We start from the raw sequence: 27048 nt of genomic DNA, 5'->3' as shown, positions 1-27048 counted from the left end.
GGGAGTGGGTATAAATCAAAGCTCATACGCACTTATCATCATGTAAATCAACACCGACGATTAAGTAGCAATTATTCACCATATTAGTTATCTAAATAGTATCAGATCGCTAAACGGTCGTCGCCACAAAAACAACACCCGCCATGTTAACCCGATACGCGGTGACAGCTTTCCCGCGCTACAATATGTCATGTTTTTTTTTCAGCCGAGGGGTTGGATACAAACAGCCAATTACGGCAGGGGCGGGTTGCACTTAACACACTCGGATGATAGCCATTTAGTCACCAACACTGGCTGTAAGGGTTCGTCCGTCAAAATGCTAATTAAAAAGAAATATATGTTTTTAATCGAACGCCGGTGTTGCCAACGCGCATACTTTAACCGATATGTTTAATTAAATTAGCGCGCTAAGGTGTTTGGTGATACAGTGATTTGTGTAGATAAAATTTAATTGAAGTTACAACTGTTTCCTGGAGTTTGTGATTGGATTTTCTTGATTGGAAGGTTAGTATTTTAGTAACAATTTCTTTTAAATAGGAGCAGACTACGTATATTTGCCATATAAGACTTTTAATAATTTAATTAAAATGTGACAGACAGCACTACATCGTAAAAACCAATGCTCGTTTTTAATTATTAGTTAAACAAGTTAGTGGACGTAAATATATTAATTAACACCAAACCAAAAGAGGAATATTCAATAAGACAATTCCGAGAGTTTGCATTAGGTATTTGAAACTACCGGTCGGGCTACCTTTATTTTTGTGTAGGCGTTGGTGGATGATTGATGGGTCTTTTGATCAGCGGATAAAAACATTCTGAATGAATACAAGATATTAAAGCAAATGCACAGATAGATCGATATAATAATAAAGAAGATCAGTAACCAGAACAATAAATAGGCTACATGACTAATTTTTTTTTATGGTATCAATCTATCGGGTTTGTTTTTTAGGGTTCCGTACCCAAAGGGTAAAAACGGGACCCTATTACTAAGACTCCGCTGTCCGTCCGTCTGTCACCAGGCTGTATCTCACGAACCGTGATAGCTAGGCAGTTGAAATTTTCACAGATGATGTATTTCTGTTGCCGCTATAACAACAAATACTAAAAACAGAATAAAATAAAGATTTAAGTGGGGCTCCCATACAACAAACGTGATTTTTGACCGAAGTTAAGCAACGTCGGGCGGGGTCAGTACTTGGATGGGTGACCGTTTTTTTGCTTGTTTTTTTTTGCTTGTTTTGCTCTATTTTTTGTTGATGGTGCGGAACCCTCCTTGCGCGAGTCTGACTTGCACTTGGCCGGTTTTTTAAAACGATTATTAATATTATTATACTACATAAAGTCTATTTTTTTATTCGGTAGACTGAAATGACAGTTCATAGTATGAACATAAAATGTCATTTCATAGGTACTATGAAATGTCATTTTAGTCTACCGAATAAAAAAATAGACTTTAGGTAGTTGTTAATTAATAATTAGGTAGTGTCGATGTTAATCGGTTGAACATACAATAGGTCCTTTCTCAAATTCTCATTCGGAAAGGATTAACGCTATTAAGTTGTTACTAAAATGGTACAATACAACATGAAAAAATGAATATCAAAAAGGTGGGAAAAACGCGAATGGACAAAAAATGCTGGGAAACGAAAATGTTGGGTACCTACCTAATCTACACACTCAATTGACGTGTAGTGTGTAGTGTGTTCTTATGGCATTTTTTAGTGCTTTCGCGCATTGACGATGTAAGTAGGTGTAGTTTATTTATTAGCCTGGAAAAGTGTCCCACTGCCGACCGTTTTACAGATTCCTTTTAAATACCTACGTTGCCATGAACATTAGGTACATACCGACGCCAATCACTAGAGCTTCAATTCTTCGAACATAGTGAGAATTCAAAAATTTCTTCGTCTACATTTTGGCTTCCATTGCGTTACAAAAGTTAATCATAAATACCTTATTAGCGACGGTAGAGCTGGTAGGTTAATCATATGATTTTTCGTGAATGAAATCCACTTCAAATTGTTCAAAATTAAAAGTTGTCAAGAGAAATTTTCCGGAGGCTCGGGAAGTAAACCTGACACCGCAACCTGCCATGATATTGAGTTTATGCGCAACTATGCACATCATCCAAGGTGTACCAGTACTAGATGATCCTCGACTAAGCTGTAGTGTCACGAATTTAGAGGTCAAGCTGTATAAGTTTGCGGTCGACAGAAGGTTCAGAAGGTAGTTTTGTGAATTAAAAAAATCCCAATTAGGCTAGTAGAATTCATGTAAGTATCTATAGAGAAATACGATGCTTTTGAGCATATATTTTTTTTCGGAAGTACTTGTAGAGGTATGATGAAAATGAATAATCTATACCTTAACAAATAATATCTGTGCGACGGTAAAGGAATACTGCTGAACTGAAGTATGTTGTTTTTAAAAATGTTAATCTTAGTGTATAGCCGCCGTGCAGGTCAGGAGCAGTAATAGGTATTTGACTTCTTAAACTGTTCAAAATGTAATTAAAATGATGTATGTACCACCATAGTGCATCTTTTAACAATACAAAACTAGTGGCTCTGAGTTGTAGACCTCGCGAGCATAACTTAAAACTGAATAAATCCTACGACGCCGCCATTTAGCGCCGGCAGCGGCCAGGTAGTGCCGGCAGAAGTGAAAACTCAATGCAAAATGAAACTAGTGCAAAATGTCTGTATAATTGAGGTTAACGCAATCTAGCGTTATTTCGTCGCATTACTTGAAACCCCTAAGCACATCACTGTTAGTAGTCGAGTTCTATTAATACCAGTTAGAGGGAAACTCACTAGATGGCATTTAAATCAATAAAGAAAAACTCAATGACATTGTAACAGTAACAGTTTTTCGATCAGGTCACGTGACCGTAAGACGGTCACGTGATCTGTCGCGAGTTTAACATTTTTTCCCCACCTCAAAAAGTGCACAGCGCCGCTAAAGAAGTTTTCACTTCAAAAAATCCTTAAACTGAATCGTCAAAAAATTATAAGTATTTACTTACCTTCATGACCTTCATCGAACATGACTTGCAAAATATCACGAGAATCGTTTAAGAATTGCGACCTGAGGACATTCGGATTATTCCGGACATACGAAAGCATTTTTGTCGAAGCTGAAACGAAAAATAAAATTGGCTGTTTCACACATTTTGGCTGGTTTGATGTTGATATTTTGTATGGGAGCGTCAATTTTTAGGGTTCCGTACGCAAAGGGTAAAAAACGGGACCCTATTAGACAGTTGAAATTTTCACAAATGATGTATCTCTGTTGCCGCTATAACAACAAATACTAAAAATAAAATAAAATAAATATTTAAGGGGGGCTCCCATACAACAAACACGATTTTTTTTGCTCTATTTTTTGTTGATGGTGCGGAACCCTGCGTGCGCGAGTCCGACTTGCACTTGGCCGGTTTTTTATTGCGCTTTTGTGGTTGCTCAGTATGTATACATTCACCCCGTAAATTATTACAGGTGACTAAAAAAACTGCTAAGGCCTGAGATAGGTATGCTATGAGATATGAGAGACCCAGTTTATTATTATAATAATGTTACTTTACTACCGCTATATAAATGCCTACTTATACAACAGCGGCCCGGCATCTCCCCACAGCATCCCTAACCATAAATACGTACATTACAGGCATGCCCAAGTAACGCCCCTGCGCGGCGCGATGTGCGCGCGGCATGGAGTACGTCCCCAACAACCCCCAGTTCGGGCTGGAGCTGTGCTGCGACCCGCTGCAGTGCCGCTGTCTAGAGCCGCCTTTACGAGAGTTGGACGACTGTTGTCAGGTATGGAGAAACTAACACTAATTGTACACGAGACATCAATGAGTACCCCCAAGACCCACAGTTCTCCCTCAAAGTGCGTATCAGTACGTCTCATGTTGTCAGGTATGATACATGAGTACACGGGACATACCCCAAGAGCCCACAGTTAATCTCGCTCAAAGTGCGATCCGATAAAGTGCTTTCTCGAGCCGCCTTTAAGGGAGTTGCACGACTGTTGCCAGGTATGTGTTATTGTGCCATGGATGTTTCCAGCAACCCTCAGTTCGGGTTCAAACTGTGCGACCCGCTGCAGTGCTGTCTAGAGCCGCCTTTAAGAGAGTTAATTGGACGACTTTTGCCAGGTATGATATGATACATGAGTACACGGGACATCTCGCTCAAAGTGCGATCCGTTAAAGTGCTTTGCACGACTGTTGCCAGTGTGTTATTGTGGCATGGATGTTCCAGCATCTCCCAGTTCGGGTTCAAACTGTGCGACCCGCTGCAGTGCTGTCTAGAGCCGCCTTAAGAGAGTTGGACGCCTCTGTTGCCAGGTATGATACATGAGTACACGGGTCATACCCCAAGAACCCACAGTTTTGGTTCGAAAGTGCGGCTTGCAACAGTGTTGCTGTCACGATGCACCGTTAGAGAGTTACACAACTGTTACCAGGTATGTGCTGTTGTGGCATGGATGTTTCCAGCAACCCCCAGTTCGGGTTCAAGTTGTGCAATCCGTTGTAGTACCGCTTTTTAGGACCACCGTCGCGAGAGTTGAAAGACTGTTGCCAGGTATGATACAAAGAAATCATTCGTACACGGGACTAGATACCCCCAAGAACCCACGGTTCTGGCTTGAAGTGCGACCTACTGCATTGCCGCTTCGAGCCACAGCTGCGAGACTTAGACCCCTGTTGATGGGTAGAGCTTTACATTTAGCGGCATGAATGTTTCCAGGAAGCCCTAGTTTGGGTTTGTACTACCTGATTTATTGCAATGTCTCTTACTCCAGCACTGCAAAACCTGAATGATTGATTGCCATTGCCAGGTAACCCCATCAGTACAATACACCGCCACACACACACACACACTTGATAGCTAATCCCTTAAATGAGTTCAAACAGATACAATAACGACCTGCCACATATGGTTGCGAATCTGCGAAGTGCGAACTAGTTAATTTCTCTTTGTTTCTATGAAAGTTGAACTCAACTTTACACAACAGTGTTACAACTGTACCACTGCTGTAAAATTTGATGCATAATAGCCATCACACTTCCATTTAGCCACCCAGATAAAAGATCTTCCATTCAATTGTATTATGTAATGTACCTATCTTTATTTTGACAAATCAGAATTTCATTTCTAGGCAAGTTTTAAATTCTGGGCGGCTAAAAGTCAAAACACAAAAGGATTAGACTTGAATTGTGTTACATTCCTCGTCTATAATAGAGTAACCTTCTCTTTATCAGGGGCCAAGTCCACGGTGAATCGGTTAAACTAAACTAACGAACTCAAGTAATTTTAGGGACCTATAAACTTTTGTGCAAAATATTTCAAAATAACAAAAATTATGTCTATTCAGCAGGAAAACGACAACTGCTGCACAGAAAATGGCGAGGACCTAAACGGTTTAGGAGACATCGCGCCCGCCATCGCGGACGATGTGAGCGGCGACCCGGCCTGGGGAGAAGACATGGGATCCTTCTCACTACCACCGCTGGAATTGGACCCGCTGCCTTCCTTGTTCCCCTTCTCGCCTTGCTCAGGATACAAGTGAGAAAGAATTTAATATGTCAAAGCTCATGTAAAGGTTACCCTTGCTTTAGGCGGAGGCATGGACCCTTTATTACTTGGGCTACAAAAGTGAGTAATCCTTTGTGTCTTAAAGCAGTCGAGAACTCAGTGTAAAAGATACCATGACTTGGGGCCTTCTCTCTACCACCGCTGGAATTGGACCCGCTGCCTTCCTTGTTCCCCTTCTCGCCTTGCTCAGGATACAAGTGAGAAAGAATGTAATATGTCAAAGTTCATGTAAAGGTTACCCTTGCTTTAGGCGGAGGCATGGACCCTTTATTACTTGGGCTACAAAAGTGAGTAATCCTTTGTGTCTTAAAGCAGTCGAGAACTCAGTGTAAAAGATACCATGACTTGGGGCCTTCTCTCTACCACCGCTGGAATTGGACCCGCTGCCTTCCTTGTTCCCGTTTCTCGCCTTGCTCAGGATACAAGTGAGAAAGAATTTAATATGTCAAAGTTCATGTAAAGGTTACCCTTGCTTTAGGCGGAGGCATGGACCCTTAATTACTTGGGCTACAAAATTGAGTAATCCTTTGTGTCTTAAAGCAGTCGAGAACTCAGTGTAAAAGATACCATGACTTGGGGCCTTCTCTCTACCACCGCTGGAATTGGACCCGCTGCCTTCCTTGTTCCCCTTCTCGCCTTGCTCAGGATACCTACAAGTGAGAAAGAATTTAATATGTCAAAGTTCATGTAAAGGTTACCCTTGCTTTAGGCGGAGGCATGGACCCTTAATTACTTGGGCTACAAAAGTGAGTAATCCTTTGTGTCTTAAAGCAGTCGAGAACTCAGTGTAAAAGATACCATGACTTGGGGCCTTCTCTCTACCACCGCTGGAATTGGACCCGCTGCCTTCCTTGTTCCCGTTCTCGCCTTGCTCAGGATACAAGTGAGAAAGAATGTAATATGTGAAAGTTCATTGTAAAGGTTACCCTGGCTTTAGGCGGAGGCATGGACCCTTAATTACTTCTGCTAAACGGGATTCGCTTTCTTTAGTTCCCGTTCTCACCCTGTTTAGGATACAAAAGTGAATAATCTTTTGTAAAGGATTACAAGAGAATTAGGAAGTTAGGAAGGAGACACAAATACAAATTTATGTCTTAAAACAGCCGAGAACTCAGTGTAAAAGATACCATGACTATTGGGGCGAAGATACGGGATCCTACTCACTATCGCCGTTAGAATTGGACCTGCTGCATTCCGTGTTCCCGTTCTCACGTTATTCAGGATACAAAGAGAGAAGAGAGTAGCCCCTAATGTAGGTAGGTACGTTTCACCATTCATACTGAGCATTGTGAATTTATGTCGAAATTGCGACAAAACATTTGGCTGTTTCATACATTCCGGCTGATGTGATATGTGATGCTGCTGAATTGCTGATTTCTATGATAGGTAGGCGTTACGAATTAATTGGAGCATCACTACATAGTAAACAAAAAAAAAGCGGCCAAGTGCGAGTCGGACTCGCCCATGAAGGGTTCCGTATTTAGGCGATTTATGACGTATAAAAAAAAAACTACTTACTAGATCTCGTTCAAACCAATTTTCGGTGGAAGTTTACTGTCTGTCTGTCTGTCCGTCCGTATGTCACAGCCAGTTTTCTCCGAAACTATAAGAACTATACTGTTGAAACTTGGTAAGTAGATGTATTCTGTGAACCGCATTAAGATTTTCACACAAAAATAGAAAAAAAAACAATAAATTTTTGGGGTTCCCCATACTTCGAACTGAAACTCAAAAATTTTTTTTTCATCAAACCCATACGTGTGGGGTATCTATGGATAGGTCTTCAAAAATGATATTGAGGTTTCTAATATCATTTTTTTCTAAACTGAATAGTTTGCGCGAGAGACACTTCCAAAGTGGTAAAATGTGTGTCCCCCCCCCTTTAACTTCTAAAATAAGAGAATGATAAAACTAAAAAAAATATATGATGTACATTACCATGTAAACTTCCACCGAAAATTGGTTTGAACGAGATCTAGTAAGTAGTTTTTTTTTATACGTCATAAATCGCCTAAATACGGAACCCTTCATGGGCGAGTCCGACTCGCACTTGGCCGCTTTTTTTACACGACTGCCCCAAAAAAAGAGTGTATTGTTTTCAGCGTTCATGTTTGTATGTGGGTATGTAAGTTTCTTTGTTACACCGTAACAGCTAAGTGCCTGAACCGATTTAGGTGTTTGAGATATCATTGGAATCCTTACGTCATCCCGAGTAACATAGGCTATGTGACGTCATCACAAAACCAATATGGCGGATTATGCACTGCAAATTGTGCAACCGAAACAAAAATAAAACTTATAAACCTATCGAGTTGGGTATTAAAATAAAGGATTTTGAAAGACGATTCTAAAACTGTACACAAAATATGGTTTAAACTATTCATTTGGTAGGACAAGATTTTACAAAATATAAGTATAACGCAAAGATAAATGAATTGTCTAAATCTATTGAATGGGGTATTAAAAGAAAGGATTTTTTAAGGCGATCATACGAATATATATAAGTTATATGTTTAATTGTATCGTTGGAGAGAAAATACGAAATGTTCTACATCGCGCTAATGACATTTCTCTTTGCAGCTATATACGACAACGTCATACGTGGCGCTTACGTTATTTTCAATTGCGAAAGTGTCAAATACGATTTCCTTACACATTTGGTAACAAAAAAGGAATGTTTCATACAAACTTTCTTGGACATTTTGGGAAATATGGTGGAAATTGTTCAGCTTCATGTACTTTACCAGCATACCAATTTTTATTACACGACTGCCCCAAAAAAAGAGTGTATTGTTTTCAGCGTTCATGTTTGTATGTGGGTATGTAAGTTTCTTTGTTACACCGTAACAGCTAAGTGCCTGAACCGATTTAGGTGTTTGAGATATCATTGGAATCCTTACGTCATCCCGAGTAACATAGGCTATGTGACGTCATCACAAAACCAATATGGCGGATTATGCACTGCAAATTGTGCAACCGAAACAAAAATAAAACTTATAAACCTATCGAGTTGGGTATTAAAATAAAGGATTTTGAAAGACGATTCTAAAACTGTACACAAAATATGGTTTAAACTATTCATTTGGTAGGACAAGATTTTACAAAATATAAGTATAACGCAAAGATAAATGAATTGTCTAAATCTATTGAATGGGGTATTAAAAGAAAGGATTTTTTAAGGCGATCATACGAATATATATAAGTTATATGTTTAATTGTATCGTTGGAGAGAAAATACGAAATGTTCTACATCGCGCTAATGACATTTCTCTTTGCAGCTATATACGACAACGTCATACGTGGCGCTTACGTTATTTTCAATTGCGAAAGTGTCAAATACGATTTCCTTACACATTTGGTAACAAAAAAGGAATGTTTCATACAAACTTTCTTGGACATTTTGGGAAATATGGTGGAAATTGTTCAGCTTCATGTACTTTACCAGCATACCAATTTTTATTACACGACTGCCCCAAAAAAAGAGTGTATTGTTTTCAGCGTTCATGTTTGTATGTGGGTATGTAAGTTTCTTTGTTACACCGTAACAGCTAAGTGCCTGAACCGATTTAGGTGTTTGAGATATCATTGGAATCCTTACGTCATCCCGAGTAACATAGGCTATGTGACGTCATCACAAAACCAATATGGCGGATTATGCACTGCAAATTGTGCAACCGAAACAAAAATAAAACTTATAAACCTATCGAGTTGGGTATTAAAATAAAGGATTTTGAAAGACGATTCTAAAACTGTACACAAAATATGGTTTAAACTATTCATTTGGTAGGACAAGATTTTACAAAATATAAGTATAACGCAAAGATAAATGAATTGTCTAAATCTATTGAATGGGGTATTAAAAGAAAGGATTTTTTAAGGCGATCATACGAATATATATAAGTTATATGTTTAATTGTATCGTTGGAGAGAAAATACGAAATGTTCTACATCGCGCTAATGACATTTCTCTTTGCAGCTATATACGACAACGTCATACGTGGCGCTTACGTTATTTTCAATTGCGAAAGTGTCAAATACGATTTCCTTACACATTTGGTAACAAAAAAGGAATGTTTCATACAAACTTTCTTGGACATTTTGGGAAATATGGTGGAAATTGTTCAGCTTCATGTACTTTACCAGCATACCAATTTTTATAGAAATCTAAGATGTGATCGAAATGTACATATTATTTGAGAAATGCTCAGGTACTCTGAATAAACATATTGTGCTGTTTATTATAAGATTTAACTTGAGACTTTGAATAGAAGACACTATTATCATGACTGTAGAAGGCAGGTCTTTGATGATGATTTTAATTTTGCACGACAAATTTTGCAAATCCCGGAGCACACGTGCTACTGTTGTGAAACAATATTTTACGAGAAGCAAAGACTGGGAGCTTAAGATAGATGGGCGCTTCCTGCAACTTCCACGAGTATTTTAATAACGAAAGCCGAAGGCCGAACTCCGCATAGGGTCGACGCTCCGAAGCGTAAGGCAGGTGCGTGCTTCCTGTAAATTCCCCAAGTATCTTAATTGCGAAGGCCGAAGGCCGAGCTCCGCGTAGGGCCGAAGGCCCGAAGCGTAAGAAAGATGCACGCTTTTTGCAGTTTCCCCAAGTTTCTTAATTGTAAATACCGAAGGCCGAGCTTCGCGTAGGGCCGAAGGCTCGGAGCGTAAGAGAGGTGCATGCTTTCTGCAGCTTCCCCATGTATCTTAATTGCGAAGGCTGAAGGTTCGCGTAGGGCCGAAGGCCCGGAGCGTAAGAAAGGTGCACGTTTTTTGCAGCTTCCCCAAGAATCTTAATTGCGAAGGCCGAATGTCGAGCTACGCATAGGGCCGAAGGCCCGGAGCGTAAGAAAGGTGCACGCTTTCTGCAGCTCGAAGTATCTTAATTGCGAAGGCCGAATGCCGAGCTTCGCATAGGGCCGAAGACCCGGAGCGTAAGAAAGGTGCACGCTTTCTGCAGCTCGAAGTATCTTAATTGCGAAGGCCGAAGGCTGAGCTTCGCGTAGGGCCGAAGGCCCGGAGCGTAAGAAAGGTGCACGCTTTCTGCAGCTTTTCCAAGTTTCTTAATTGCGAAGGCCGAAGGCCGACCTTCGCGTAGGGCCGAAGGCCCAGAGCGTAAGAAAGGTGCACGCTTTCTGTAGCTTCCCCAAGAATCTTAATTGCGAAGGCCGAAGGCCGAGCTTCGCGTAGGGCCGAAGGCCCGGAGCGTAAGAAAGGTGCACGCTTTCTGCAGCTCGAAGTATCTTAATTGCGAAGGCCGAAGGCCGAGCTTCGCGTAGGGCCGAAGGCCCGGAGCATAAGAAAGGTGCACGCTTTCTGCAGCTTTTCCAAGTTTCTTAATTGCGAAGGCCGAAGGCCGACCTTCGCGTAGGGCAGAAGGCCCAGAGCGTAAGAAAGGTGCACGTTTTCTGTAGCTTCCTCAAGATTCTTAATTACAAAGGCCGGAGGCCTAGCTTCGCGTAGGGCCGAAGGCCCGGAACGTAAGAAAGGTGCATGCTTTCTGCAGCTTCCCTAAGTATCTTAATTGCGAAGGCCGAAAGCCAATTTATAATTATGTAGTTGCAGAGATATTAAGCCATAGCACCTTTCAATACGTCTGGTTTTTGGGTCCGACCTATTTAGGTTTTTAAGCACGTTTTATGCTAACATATCAAAATATCAACATGATGAAAGCTCCTTGAAGCAACTTAAGTGCCTTAAATCATATAAAAAATGTGGTTAGTTTGTATGGTCACTAAAATGTATAAAATAAAATAAATTAATTATAAATTAAAAAACACGACTGCAATTTAAAAGCGAACTGAAAAGCTAAAAATAATTTTTAGTTATGTTAGGTACTCAACTTAATAAATGTAAAATATAATATATAGGTAAGTGTTCTGTCAGGGTCGTAAACAGCAAACGGAAAAGTTTAGGCTCATTTAGGATCGTGACTGTACCTGTATATTTTATTTCGATGCAGTCGGGGACCTGTGAATGGGAAAAATTCAATATATCAAGGTCCCCGACTGCAATCGAAATAAAATATACAGATACAGTCACGATCCTAAATGAGCCTAAACTTTTCCGTTTGCTGTTTACGACCCTGACAGAACACTTACCTATATATTATATTTTACATTTATTAAGTTGAGTACCTAACATAACTAAAAATTATTTTTAGCTTTTCAGTTCGCTTTTAAATTGCAGTCGTGTTTTTTAATTTATAATTAATTTATTTTTTTCATAAAATTCATACGTGTGGGGTACTTATGGATAGGTCTTCAAAAATTATATTGAGGTTTCTAATATCATTTTTTTCTAAACTGAATAGTTTGCGCGAGAGACACTTCCAAAGTGGTAAAATGTGTGTGTCCCCCCTGTAATTTCTAAAATAAGAGAATGATAAAACTAAAAAAAATATATGATGTATATTACCATGCAAACTTCCACCAAAAATTGTTTTGAACGAGATCTAGTAAGTAGTTTTTTTTAATACGTCAAAATCCCCTAAATACGGAACCCTTCATGGGCGAGTCCGACTCGCACTTGGCCGCTTTTTTTTAATAGATCTAGTGATTCAAGAGGAAGGTTTGTGTATAATTTGTTAACCCGTGCGAAGCCGGGGCGGGTCGCTAGTTAGTTTAGTATTAGATTAAGTATTGTAGGTATGGCGGTCAAGGTGTTCAAATATTTTAGAGACAATAACATTTTTCCCTGGGGTTTAGACGGAAAACCTTACATTTAATAAAAAATAGTTAGTTTAGTTTATATTTAAGTATACTTAATTTTAATAATAGTTTATAATAGTTTTGTTATTGGCTAATTCCTAAAGATTATGTCGTGATATTTAATAGGTAAAATATTCTTATCTTTGGGAAATAATTTGTTATCAGATTTCAGTAGTAGAAAAAAAAAATGTAGATTGATCGCAATACTACTAGGAAAAGGAGCTAGTGTTGAGTAGAGTAGAATTATGAAAAGCCATTTTTAGGGTTCCGTAGCCAAATGGCAAAAAACGAAACCCTTATGTATTCGTCATGTCTGTCTGTCTGTTTGTCTATCCGTCTGTCTGTCCGTCCGTATGTCACAGCCACTTTTTCCGAAACTATAAGAACTATACTGTTGAAACTTGGTAAGTAGATGTATTCTGTGAACCACATTAAGATTCTCACACAAAAATAGAAAAAAAACAATAAATTTTGGGGGTTCCCCATACTTAGAACTGAAACTCAAAAAAAATTTTTTCATCAAACCCATACGTGTGGTATCTATGGATAGGTCTTCAAAAATGATATTGAGGTTTCTAATATCATTTTTTTCTAAACTGAATAGTTTGCGCGAGAGACATTTCCAAAGTCGTAAAATGTGTCTGTAATTTCTAAAATAAGAGAATGATAATACTAAAAAAAATATATGATGTACATTACCATGCAAACTTCCACCGAAAATTGGTTTGAACGAGATCTAGTAAGTAGTTTTTTTTTAATACGTCAATATCCCCTAAATACGGAACCCTTCATGGGCGAGTCCAACTCGCACTAGGCCGCTTTTTTTTAAGGTTCTCAGGTGTAAAATAGTGTGTCTTTTATTGAGAAACTAAATAGTATTTCTTATACCTTGATATACATAAGTAAGAAGAGACTTTCCATCCACCCATTTCTCTCGGCCACCATTTTCCTTAAATACTACATACCATACCAACAAACACTATTATTTCATTTCCGCTCAGCAGGAACAACGGGAGCGAATGCCGCGAAAGGGGAGGCGGCGATGCGGCAGACGTCCTGCTCTCTCTCAAGCATGCCGTCGTTCACGGCGACTGCGCCGCCGAAACTGTACACCCACAGGTATAGTCGTCTCTTTCACACTCTCACCCCCTTGGCGAGGGTTCCAATTGCCTACTGAGCGCAAGCGATTAAGACCAACCAGTGTAACGTGATCCGTGACAACTATGTTGATAGCGCATATAGTGGTTCTTCTGGGACTTTGAATACCCTTGATAGATTTTGGAATAACGCTAGGCAAGAGTGGGTCAGAATGAGGTTTTATAGCCATCTTGTTCGCGCAAAGGGTGGAAGTATGAAAATAATAACTGTAATTAGAGTTGTAAGGGAGTTCCGGGGCTTCGTATTTTGATAGCGGCGGAGATTGAAATGCGATATGGGATTTTAATTTGCAGAGTTTAGATAATTTTGTGTTGATTAATAGTTACGAATGTGTCTGTTAAAATTTGCAAAAATAGGCGATTTAGATTCCGTCGATTCATGGTAACGCGGGGTTACATTGTACGGTATCCAATAGAACCCAGATGTAACCAAACATATAGCTACCCAAGATACTCATGAAAAATCAGTGATGTCTAAAAGATATCTATATCTTTTAGACATCACCAAAATACGATAACGATATTTTTAGGATCTAACCTGTCAAATTTGACATTTTATCCGCGTTTCTGAAGATACTCTTGAACGATTTCCATAAGATATGACTTAGAGATCCAGGGTCAAACAGATTACTGTTTTATCGTCTTTCCTGTAGACATACACAATAGTTAAGGGCTATAAAGGTTAATTTTCTTATTTAACCCTTATCCACGTGAAAAGGTCCTCCTTTTATTTAGAGAACTATGATAAAATCATTACTTACATGCCCACAAGCTGTTAACTATTGCCCACAGGAGAGAAAACTAGTGTGTTCGCGCGAACTGTACATTTTTCTAAGATAACACAGTAATCTGTTTGACCCTCCAATTCACATCTAATAGATATTCAGATATCTATTAGATGTGAATTGGAGAGTCAGCTCTATCTAACGTAAAAGTGATATTGGTTGCCCAAATTGAGCTGCAAAAGAGAACTAGTTGAAATCTAAACTATAACGTATCTAGAATGGATCTAGTACGTGTCGTCTCTTGTGAATATCTCGAATTTCGAATACGGCAGTAATACATCTAATAGGTACGGTAATAATATAGATCTCTCCGAATGCTACGCCGTAGCGCCGTAGCATATTAACCCGTAGGCCGTAGCAGCATTCTACGTAGCGATGTGAATTTCAAAACTTCTTATATGCGCCATTGGCTTTCGGCCCCATTCTAACAATACCTACTTTATAAGAAGTCACAGCGGTACGATACGACGTTTTTAGGGTTCCGTAGCCAAATGGCAAAAAACGGAACCCTTATAGATTCGTCATGTCTGTCTGTCTGTCTGTCCGTCTGTCCGTCTGTCTGTCCGTCCGTATGTCACAGCCACTTTTCTCCGAAACTATAAGAACTATACTGTTGAAACTTGGTAAGTAGATGTATTCTGTAAACCGCATTAAGATTTTCACACAAAAATAGAAAAAAAACAATACATTTTTGGGGTTCCCCATACTTCGAACTGAAATTCAAAAATTTTTTTTTTCATCAAACCCGTTGGGGTAGGTCTTCAAAAATGATATTGAGGTTTCTAATATCATTTTTTTCTAAACTGAATAGTTTGCGCGAGAGACACTTCCAAAGTGGTAAAATGTGTCCCCCCCCCCTGTAACTTCTAAAATAAGAGAATGATAAAACTAAAAAAAATATATGATGTACATTAATACCATGTAAACTTCCACCGAAAATTGGTTTGAACAAGATCTAGTAAGTAGTTTTTTTTTATACGTCATAAATCGCCTAAATACGGAACCCTTCATGGGCGAGTCCGACTCGCACTTGTTTTTGTTATAGAAATGTCGTATCGCTGTGACTTCTCAACACATTGTTCGAATCGGGCCGTTTGAATGGATTACCTACTAGACTAGATACTAGTTCGTTGCTAAATACTAAATAATACAAAAATATACCGTAATGTATTTGATTAGTGTAGCAAAAATATTTTTAGCAAGAGCTATATCCCGATTTTAGCAATTTCAATTTGCAAACCTCACTAATGTTTGTTACTTTATTTGGATTAGGTTTCTCAATACGGCGTTTAAATTCTTAAAGCCTCTTATTGATTTGTAAGTACTTACTTATATCTATTACTATAGGCTTGGAGACCGTTCCTAAAACAACTCGTCGAGTTTTAGCTCGCTAGAATGGTCGACGATAAAAGCTTAAGCATAGGTACGTATCGAAAATACTTTTTGCCAAAAACTTTCGAAATTAGAATTAAGAATTACTCTATCTATTGTTAAGATGATGGTGAATGGTGGCGGCGGCTACCCGTATTACGAGCACTACGGCGGAGCGCCCCTCTTCCCGACCATGTCCGTCAACGTGTCCATGAACATGACCATGCACGGCTGCCCGCCCGACCAACTCTGCTCCCAGGTACTACAGCCACAGGTACCACCACGTGCTACCGTGCTACGAGCACTAACGGAGCGCTCTCTGTCAACGTGTCCATGAACATGACCATGCACGACTGCCCGCCCGACCAACTCTGCTCCCAGGTACTACAGCCACAGGTACCACCAAGTGCTACCGTGCTACGAGCACTAACGAAGCGCTCTCTGTCAACGTGTCCATGAACATGACCATGCACGACTGCCCGCCCGACCAACTCTGCTCCCAAGTACTACAGCCACAGGTACCACCACCAGCTACCGTGCTACGAGCACTAACGTAGCGCTCTTCCCGACCATGTCTGTCAACGTGTCCATGAACATGACCATGCACGGCTGCCCGCCCGACCAACTCTGCTCCCAGGTACTACAGCCACAGGTACCACCACCAAAGCTACCGTGCTACGAGTACTAACGGAGCGCTCTTCCCGACCATGTCAGTCAACGTGTCCATGAACATGACCATGCACGGCTGCCCGCCGGAACAACTTTGCTCTCAGGTACATTTTTTAGAAACAACACGTTACGAGCCACGAGAATTTACATAAATCCCAAGGCGCATTAAATAGCGAAATTTGACCACTATTAGCAAATGTGTCAAATGATTTTACACGTCGAATATAAAAGCGATCATGCTAAATTTTAATTACTCATTTTGTTTGGGCGATTCAATTTCTAATAGGCACGCATTTTTGAAACAAGTTTTTCCAGTTCCGGTTATTTGGTAGAAATTGCTGCTTAACCTTTAACAGAAAATAAAAACTAAAGAATTTTCACTAACTATATAATGTTTCAAAATTGTATCCGTGAAAATAGTCGGATGAAACGCTTGAACTCTTTAATTTAAAGATTAGCGGTACACAAAAATTGTGATAACACTACGAGTATAGGTACTTACAGAGTAATATTAATAAGCTGATAATAACGGGGTATGTGGACTCGCATAAAAGGACCCCTGAGAGTTCCGGCACGTGTCGTCATTGTACCTAATGAATACATTAACGCGGTTTATAAGGACTCATCTGGGAATTAAAAAATAAAGTCATTTATAGATTGTTTGTGAAAGTTGGGTTCTATCTCGTTCTATAGTATAGTGCTTTACGCTACAATGTCTCTCTCCACAGGTCCAATGGAACCAGAACACCTCACCGCCCTCAGTAAACGTGGTCTACCCGCAAACACAGAACATGATAAGCCCAAACGCCTACCCAGCAGCAACCTACTCCTTCACCGCTGACTTCAGAACACCGAACCAATCAGACCCTCTCATCACAGCCACGTCATCGTTCAAACCTCTGCAACTCCAAAATGCACAGAAGCAAAACAACTATCTGTTCCAACAGAAGAATTTTTCTGGGCAAAAGATGCAGTCGCTAAAGAGATCACCGTCCAGAATATTTGTCCAGGAGAGTCAGAAGGAACAGATCGGGAATGGGTACATGTTGAATCATCAGGGACAGATGCATTCACAGGATTACGCGTATACGGCGTGTGTTAATGCGAGTGGGAAAGTTCAGGTAAGATAAAACATGTACCATCACGCTCCACGATTGTTACGCCAAGGGTTCTAGCTAAATTGGACAATCCATAGCGTAAGCATGGAACAACCAATTTAGCTAGAACCCTAAATGGCGTACCTAACAATCCCGTGTGGTGACTGTACCTATTAGAACTCGTGAAGATGATAAAATAATATATTTCGGCAGCATTTCAATTACATAATCAATCAGTTAAATCACGTTCCACGAACAAAAACAAACTTTATTTACCTACACAATTTACAATTGATTTTTTGCAACATTTTATAGGTCTTCTTTAACTTTCTTTTGACTTGAATAAAAGTCACGCTCCACGGGTGAGCGCTTTAATTGTACCGGTACCGGTACGTAACTACGTACCTACAACGGAGACACCTAGAGATTTATGTACTTATACAGGGTGGATTTTCTTTTTGGGTCAGTGAGGGCAGCTACCAGATCCCGTGCTGCTACGAGAAAACGGTCTTAGAAGACCTTCCCTCGATTTCAAATTAATGAAGATTGGCTTTTACAGATTTTGAAAAAAACATACAGGGTGCGAGAAAAAGGTCATTTTTGACAAACTTTTTTTTTGATGCCAATCGATCCTATTCCTATTGAGGATCAAAAGCTTGTATGGAAGCAAAAAAAAAATTCCGGCTAGAAAAGCCACAAATCGAGGAAAACTTGAGTTTATTTATCCGAAATTGATACCAAATATGACCTATTAGCTTAACGGGGCCTGTTAGAATTTTTAGAATGAAGCCGGGCGGGGCGCTACTTGATCCCCCCCCTCTCGGGCTTAGGCGGGGGGTCCCTCGGGCTACCGATCTTAATCGGCTTATTTTGATATAAGGAACAACTGTGCCAAGTTTCATGCTTTAATCAAGCAAAAAAAGGTCATTTCACTTAACACCCTCACTACCAGGGCCTCATGAGTTACGAGGTGTCGTTGACCAACCCGCCATGGGGCGCGGGGCGCGGGGGCCGGGTCGCGTACGAGTATGAAGGTATCGCGGCTGTTCGCGTATCTTTGCTGTATACCTACTTTTGGTTTATTTACCTATATGATTCTACTAGTTTAAAAAGTATTGTATACAATAGTGATATAATCAAGCTTTTCAATCTCGTACCTTACTTAGGCAACTCAGCAAGCTTCGTTTCCTAAACACGGTACTCGACTGAAAAGCTCTCCATTATATCACGATTCTATAATGAATATTCTAGTTGACTAAACTGTATCGAAATGAATATTATAGTTGACTAAACTGTATCTAAATGAATATTATAGTTGACTAAACTAAACTGTATCGAAATGAATATTATAGTTGAGTTGGGGTCCCATAGTGAAAAAAGTATGCGATTTCACTTTGGTATACGAAGTCTTAATTCAAGCATTGCAGTCGACGAGTAGAAAAAATACTATTTTAGTTTTACCTAAGCTAAAGACAAAAAAAACACAAAAGTTAAAAAATGATTTCTACAAGTTTAGTTAACACACAGCCATCAATCATACTACATATACTTGGTCAACCAGATCTTGACAGTAGAAAAAACCGGCCAAGTGCGAGTCGGACTCGCGCACGGAGGGTTCCGCACCATCAACAAAAAATAGAGCAAAACAAGCAAAAAAACGGTCACCCATCCAAGTACTGACCTCGCCCGACGTTGCTTAACTTCGGTCAAAATTCACGTTTGTTGTATGGGAGCCCCACTTAAATCTTTATTTTATTATGTTTTTAGTATTTGTTGTTATAGCGGCAATAGAAATACATCATCTGTGAAAATTTCAACTGTCTAGCTTTCACGGTTCGTGAGATACAGCCTGGTGACAGACGGACGGACGGACGGACGGACGGACAGCGGAGTCTTAGTAATAGGGTCCCCTTACCCTTTACCCTTTGGGTACGGAACCCTAAAAAGGCGGCAAATTTGAAAAATGAAGGCGCGAAGAGATATCGTCCCATAGAAAATTTGAATTTCGCGCCTTTTTTTACTGACAAGATTTGGTTGACCAGCGGGCTCAGCACGGTTCCATTTTTATCGACTATCACTATGCCCGTCACTTTCGCACTTACATACTTGTTAGAACGTGACAGGCATGGTGATAAGCGATAAAAATGCTACCGTGCTACTAGGGCAGCTATATATTATAATTTACAGGTGGGCGCACTCAGCGGCTGTTCAGAAGATGACGAGCAGAAGCCCAACCTCTGCCGCATATGCGGGAAGACCTACGCCCGGCCTAGCACGCTGAAAACGCACCTTCGTACGCATTCCGGCGAGCGCCCTTACCGGTGCGGGGATTGCAACAAGAGCTTCTCTCAAGCTGCGAACTTGACCGCTCATGTTAGGACTCATACAGGACAGAAGCCTTTCAGGTATCAGACATCCTCTCTCTCTCTCTCTCTCTCTCTCTATCTCTCTCTTATTCCGGCGAGCGCCCTTACCGGTGCGGGGATTGCAACAAGAGCTTCTCTCAAGCTGCGAACTTGACTGCTCATGTTAGGACTCATACAGGACAGAAGCCTTTCAGGTATGAGACATCCTCTCTCTCTCTCTCTCTCTCTCTCTCTATCTCTCTCTTATTCCGGCGAGCGCCCTTACCGGTGCGGGGATTGCAACAAGAGCTTCTCTCAAGCTGCGAACTTGACTGCTCATGTTAGGACTCATACAGGACAGAAGCCTTTCAGGTATGAGACATCCTCTCTCTCTCTCTCTCTCTCTCTCTCTATCTCTCTCTTATTCCGGCGAGCGCCCTTACCGGTGCGGGGATTGCAACAAGAGCTTCTCTCAAGCTGCGAACTTGACTGCTCATGTTAGGACTCATACAGGACAGAAGCCTTTCAGGTATGAGACATCCTCTCTCTCTCTCTCTCTCTCTCTCTCTCTCTATCTCTCTCTTATTCCGGCGAGCGTCCTTACCGGTGCGGGGATTGCAACAAGAGCTTCTCTCAAGCTGCGAACTTGACTGCTCATGTTAGGACTCATACAGGACAGAAGCCTTTCAGGTATGAGACATCCTCTCTCTCTCTCTCATTCCAGGGAGCGCCCTTACCGGTGCGGGGATTGCAACAAGAGCTTCTCTCAAGCTGCGAACTTGACTGCTCATGTTAGGACTCATACAGGACAGAAGCCTTTCAGGTATGAGACATCCTCTCTCTCTCTCTCTCTTATTCCGGCGAGCGTCCTTACCGGTGCGGGGATTGCAACAAGAGCTTCTCTCAAGCTGCGAACTTGACTGCTCATGTTAGGACTCATACAGGACAGAAGCCTTTCAGGTATGAGACATCCTCTCTCTCTCTCTCTCTCTCTCTCTCTCTATCTCTCTCTTATTCCGGCGAGCGCCCTTACCGGTGCGGGGATTGCAACAAGAGCTTCTCTCAAGCTGCGAACTTGACTGCTCATGTTAGGACTCATACAGGACAAAAGCCTTTCAGGTATGAGACATCCTCTCTCTCTCTCTCTCATTCCGGCGAGCGCCCTTACCGGAGTGGGGATTGCAACAAGAGCTTCTCTCAAGCTGCGAACTTGACTGCTCATGTTAGGACTCATACAGGACAGAAGCCTTTCAGGTATGGGACATCCTCTCTCTCTCTCTGTGTGTGTCTCTCATTCCGGCGAGCGCCCTTACCGGTGCGGGGATTGCAACAAGAGCTTCTCTCAAGCTGCGAACTTGACTACTCATGTTAGGACTCATACAGGACAGAAGCCTTTCAGGTATGAGACATCCTCTCTCTCTCTCTCATTCCAGGGAGCGCCCTTACCGGTGCGGGGATTGCAACAAGAGCTTCTCTCAAGCTGCGAACTTGACTGCTCATGTTAGGACTCATACAGGACAGAAGCCTTTCAGGTATGAGACATCCTCTCTCTCTCTCTCATTCCAGGGAGCGCCCTTACCGGTGCGGGGATTGCAACAAGAGCTTCTCTCAAGCTGCGAACTTGACTGCTCATGTTAGGACTCATACAGGACAGAAGCCTTTCAGGTATGAGACATCCTCTCTCTCTCTCTCATTCCAGGGAGCGCCCTTACCGGTGCGGGGATTGCAACAAGAGCTTCTCTCAAGCTGCGAACTTGACTGCTCATGTTAGGACTCATACAGGACAGAAGCCTTTCAGGTATGAGACATCCTCTCTCTCTCTCTCTCTTATTCCGGCGAGCGTCCTTACCGGTGCGGGGATTGCAACAAGAGCTTCTCTCAAGCTGCGAACTTGACTGCTCATGTTAGGACTCATACAGGACAGAAGCCTTTCAGGTATGAGACATCCTCTCTCTCTCTCTCTCTCTCTCTCTCTCTATCTCTCTCTTATTCCGGCGAGCGCCCTTACCGGTGCGGGGATTGCAACAAGAGCTTCTCTCAAGCTGCGAACTTGACTGCTCATGTTAGGACTCATACAGGACAAAAGCCTTTCAGGTATGAGACATCCTCTCTCTCCCTCTCTCATTCCGGCGAGCGCCCTTACCGGTGTGGGGATTGCAACAAGAGCTTCTCTCAAGCTGCGAACTTGACTGCTCATGTTAGGACTCATACAGGACAGAAGCCTTTCAGGTATGGGACATCCTCTCTCTCTCTCTGTGTGTGTCTCTCATTCCGGCGAGCGCCCTTACCGGTGCGGGGATTGCAACAAGAGCTTCTCTCAAGCTGCGAACTTGACTACTCATGTTAGGACTCATACAGGACAGAAGCCTTTCAGGTATGAGACATCCTCTCTCTCTCTCTCATTCCAGGGAGCGCCCTTACCGGTGCGGGGATTGCAACAAGAGCTTCTCTCAAGCTGCGAACTTGACTGCTCATGTTAGGACTCATACAGGACAGAAGCCTTTCAGGTATGAGACATCCTCTCTCTCTCTCTCTCTTATTCCGGCGAGCGCCCTTACCGGTGCGGGGATTGCAACAAGAGCTTCTCTCAAGCTGCGAACTTGACTGCTCATGTTAGGACTCATACAGGCCAGAAGCCTTTCAGGTATGAGACATCCTCTCTCTCTCTCTCTCTCTTATTCCGGCGAGCGTCCTTACCGGTGCGGGGATTGCAACAAGAGCTTCTCTCAAGCTGCGAACTTGACTGCTCATGTTAGGACTCATACAGGACAGAAGCCTTTCAGGTATGAGACATCCTCTCTCTCTCTCTCTCTCTCTCTCTCTCTCTCTTATTCCGGCGAGCGCCCTTACCGGTGCGGGGATTGCAACAAGAGCTTCTCTCAAGCTGCGAACTTGACTGCTCATGTTAGGACTCATACAGGACAGAAGCCTTTCAGGTATGAGACATCCTCTCTCTCTCTCTCTCTCTATCTCTCTCTTATTCCGGCGAGCGCCCTTACCGGTGCGGGGATTGCAACAAGAGCTTCTCTCAAGCTGCGAACTTGACTGCTCATGTTAGGACTCATACAGGCCAGAAGCCTTTCAGGTATGAGACATCCTCTCTCTCCCTCTCTCATTCCGGGGAGCGCCCTTACCGGTGCGGGGATTGCAACAAGAGCTTCTCTCAAGCTGCGAACTTGACTGCTCATGTTAGGACTCATACAGGACAGAAGCCTTTCAGGTATGAGACATCCTCTCTCTCTCTCTCATTCCAGGGAGCGCCCTTACCGGTGTGGGGATTGCAACAAGAGCTTCTCTCAAGCTGCGAACTTGACTGCTCATGTTAGGACGCAGACAGGACAGAAGCCTTTCAGGTATGAGACATCCTCTCTCTCCCTCTCTCATTCCGGGGAGCGCCCTTACCGGTGCGGGGATTGCAACAAGAGCTTCTCTCAAGCTGCGAACTTGACTGCTCATGTTAGGACTCATACAGGACAAAAGCCTTTCAGGTATGAGACAGCCTCTCTCTCTCTCTCTCTCTCTTATTCCGGCGAGCGTCCTTACCGGTGCGGGGATTGCAACAAGAGCTTCTCCCAAGCTGCGAACTTAACTGCTCATGTTAGGACTCATACAGGACAGAAGCCTTTCAGGTATGAGACATCCTCTCTCTCCCTCTTTCATTCCGGCGAGCGCCCTTACCGGGGCGGGGATTGCAACAAGAGCTTCTCCCAAGCTGCGAACTTGACTGCTCATGTTAGGACTCGTACAGGTCAGAAGCCTTTCAGGTATGAGACAGCCTCTCTCTCTCCCTCTCTCTCTCATTCCGGCGAGCTCCCTTACCGGTGCGGGATTGCAACAAGAGCTTCTCTCAAGCTGCGAACTTGACTGCTCATGTTAGGACTCATACAGGACAGAAGCCTTTCAGGTATAAGACATCCTCTCTCTCTCTCTCATTCCGGGGAGCGCCCTTACCGGTGCGGGGATTGCAACAAGAGCTTCTCTCAAGCTGCGAACTTGACTGCTCATGTTAGGACTCGTACAGGTCAGAAGCCTTTCAGGTATGAGACATCCTCTCTCTCTCCCTCTCTCTCTCATTCCGGCGAGCTCCCTTACCGGTGCGGGATTGCAACAAGAGCTTCTCTCAAGCTGCGAACTTGACTGCTCATGTTAGGACTCATACAGGACAGAAGCCTTTCAGGTATGAGACATCCTCTCTCTCCCTCTTTCATTCCGGCGAGCGCCCTTACCGGTGCGGGGATTGCAACAAGAGCTTCTCTGAAGCTGCGAACTTGACTGCTCATGTTAGGACTCATACAGGACAGAAGCCTTTCAGGTATCAGACATCCTCTCTCTCTCTTATTCCGGCGAGCGCCCTTACCGGTGCGGGGATTGCAACAAGAGCTTCTCTCAAGCTGCGAACTTGACTGCTCATGTTAGGACTCATACAGGACAGAAGCCGTTCAGGTATGAGACATCCTCTCTCTCGCTCTCTCTCTCTGTCTCTCATTCCGGGGAGCGCCCTTACCGGTGCGGGGATTGCAACAAAAGCTTCTCCTAAGCTGCGAACTTGACTGCTCATGTTAGGACGCATACAGGACAGAATTAAGCCTTTAAGGTTAGTGATATAAGACATATACGATCCTCTCTCTCTTTCATTCCGGCGAGCGTCCTTACCGGTGCGGGGATTGCAACAAGAGTGCTCATGTTAGGACTCGTGCAGGACGAAGCTGGACTATGAACTTGACCGCTCATTCATGACTACACAGGACAGATGGATTTTATGTAAGGGATGAAAGTAAAAATTTCATAATCCAGTGGCGTAGCGTGAACCAATCTGCGAATCCAACCAATCACATCTGCGAGGCCCTTTTCAATGTGTTTTCCCAAGGTAATAAAAAGGTTGGCTTTGCGAGGCCGTGGACGAAGGCCCCATTCGCACACGCCTAGCTACTCATATGTGAGGATACCAACGTTCAATAGGGATGTTTCCTGTACTTAAAATAAATTATTTCAAACCGTGCACGAAATAAAGCACCAGATAATTATTAGAAAAACATAGATAGCAGCTATTTTTAAACACAATTTGTATTTAATAAATCGGATTGAAATATAAAAAGTAGGTGAGTTTACCGTGACGTCACTATATTTGTTTTCATATAAATTCCATACTAAAATATCGTTTTGACAGTTCTAAAAAAGAAGCTGATTTGACTAGTCGGAATGTAGCCTATTGTTCATACTGAGTTTTTTGCAGGTGCCCTATTTGCGATCGTCGGTTCAGCCAAAGCTCCAGTGTAACTACGCATATGAGGACACATTCCGGGGAACGGCCATATCAGTAAGTACTTAACAACTTTATATAAACAATACGTAGTGGGATGTATTAGGTATGTGGGTAGTAAGTTTTGAATAAGAGGAAGGAACGAATTACGAACTATTATGAAGTAACATTTTTGCGGGTTCTCTCTAGCTATGTTGATTCACGCTTTATGTTTTCAAGTGTGAGACAGACTAGACGAAAATTTACAGTACATAGGTACTTGTACAGTCGACGTCAAAGAGATCTTTACGACTAACGTTACAAAAAATTATTTACACGACTTTATTGTCATAGCATTTAGGTCGTGTAAACATTTTTTTGTTACTTTGGCTGTAAATTTCTCTTTGACGTCGACTGTACAAGGTCTCATAACAGTCATACAAATTCTTGTAATTTTAAGAAAGTTGTACAAATGGTGATCTTGAAAGACTCGGATATTTTTCGCTCTGCAAAAATATTGAACGTATCCTTTCTTCCTCAGATGTCGGTCCTGCAAGAAAGCTTTCTCCGATAGCTCAACCCTCACAAAGCACCTCCGGATACATTCTGGAGAGAAGCCATACCAGTGCAAGCTCTGCTTGCTTAGGTAAGAAAGTTATTTTAACTTTTAACCGTTGAACGTTGCTGCTTTTGAGGGGAAATTTGGTTGTGTTGTGTAGTTATTTTCAGACGTCGCTTCCCCCTGAGAACCCTGAGGAGGTTCTTTATATCGGTTCTGATCCCCGCGGTTAATAATTCTGATGATTCAAGTTTAAAATACAATAACAGCTCTCCTAAATCAGAAGGCGGTATTTCAAAAAACAAAGGAGATTCTTATAAATAATTTAAAGGAGAATTTAGGGCATTATTTCAATATAACTGCAACGTATAACCTTTGACGACGTAAGTACCACACACTAAACTGCAAAATACCCCTATCAAATATAATCTGGCACTCTGGCAGGCAGCATTGTCATGGAGGACTTAACTAACTGAATTAAGTTTAAGATGAGTACATTGCCAGGAGGTGGCAGGGGGAGTCAGCTACCTCCCCCTAATAAAAATAAAATTTGTAACTAAATATATGCCCCTCCCCTTCCCGTTGGCCATCGGTAATATCAAAACTCCCGCATAGTTGCATCATAGCTTCTCCACTGATCATTATAGGTAAAGGAAGATTTTTTCTACAACTAGCTCGGACAGGAATACGAGTATACCTACTCAAATTAACTCTTTGTACTTGTTCTCAGATTCTCGCAGTCCGGCAACCTGAACCGACACATGCGCGTCCACGGAAACATGTCCGGCGGCATGCTCGGCTGACACTTGCCAACTCGCGGCGTCTCCGCCGTGTATTTCTAACCTTAACTAATAAAAGGGGGTCATTGTAGTGGATCTTGGGCTCCAAAGGAGTAGCTGAATTTGCAACCGGGATAAACGGGATATCTAATAGAGACGTCATCTATTACCACTATCTTGTCAGCTTTCGTGGATATCTAATAGAGACGTCATCTATTCTCACTGTCTTTTCGGCTTTCGTGGATATCTAATAGAGACGTCATCTTTACCACTGTCTTTTCGGCTATCGTGCGAGTGCGTCACTTGCTGTGGCATTTGCGAGAACACGACGAAGAGAGGGTCTCGGTACTCAGTCTCTCTCAGTGTAAGGCAGGCCCTCAGGACCCGCTCGAAGCGGAGCGTTCGGCGGGGCGTGCAGCGTGGCGTCGAGTGATGTGAGCAGCGTGCACTAAGGCCGCTCCTATACGCTTGCATTTGTTTAACATGCACGCCGCACGCCCCGCCCCGCTGCACGCCCAACTCGAGCGTCCACTCAGGCCTTACACTCACGTCTCACCTTTTGCGGCAGGTGGAGGATACTCTTTAGCACCGTTTGTTAGACCCCGCCATCAAGAGATTCCTATATTTCCTATCAAGGAGATCATGAAACGTTGCCGTCCCATGAGTGCATGGATTGAGGAACGCAGTGGGTATCCAAACGTTTATGTGGCGAATTT

The 27048-nt window shown here is 42.4% G+C and overlaps 1 protein-coding gene across 1 annotated transcript; it reads left to right on the top strand.

Annotated features, from left to right (window-relative positions):
- LOC134657567 (protein glass) lies at positions 1-26408 on the top strand. The gene is made up of 10 exons (XM_063513144.1): positions 1-504; positions 3673-3824; positions 5389-5579; positions 13333-13450; positions 15769-15903; positions 17042-17434; positions 19598-19815; positions 24989-25072; positions 25536-25640; positions 26284-26408. Exons 2-10 carry the CDS (start codon positions 3717-3719, stop codon positions 26354-26356), a joined length of 1425 nt encoding a protein of 474 aa, XP_063369214.1. The 5' UTR covers positions 1-504; positions 3673-3716; the 3' UTR covers positions 26357-26408.
- Positions 26409-27048: the final 640 nt, after the last annotated feature.

Source organism: Cydia amplana, chromosome 20, assembly GCF_948474715.1.
Source record: "Cydia amplana chromosome 20, ilCydAmpl1.1, whole genome shotgun sequence".
Taxonomy (NCBI): Eukaryota; Metazoa; Arthropoda; class Insecta; order Lepidoptera; family Tortricidae; genus Cydia; species Cydia amplana.
This window is presented reverse-complemented; position numbering and strand designations above follow the sequence as displayed.

Coding starts and splice junctions, on each gene's coding strand:
- LOC134657567 (XM_063513144.1), top strand. CDS start 3,717: ATGGAGTACGTCCCCAACAACCCCCAGTTCGGGCTGGAGCTGTGCTGC. Junction 19,816..24,988: donor ACAGGACAGAAGCCTTTCAG/GTATCAGACATC, acceptor AGTTTTTTGCAG/GTGCCCTATTTGCGATCGTC. Junction 25,073..25,535: donor TCCGGGGAACGGCCATATCA/GTAAGTACTTAA, acceptor TTTCTTCCTCAG/ATGTCGGTCCTGCAAGAAAG.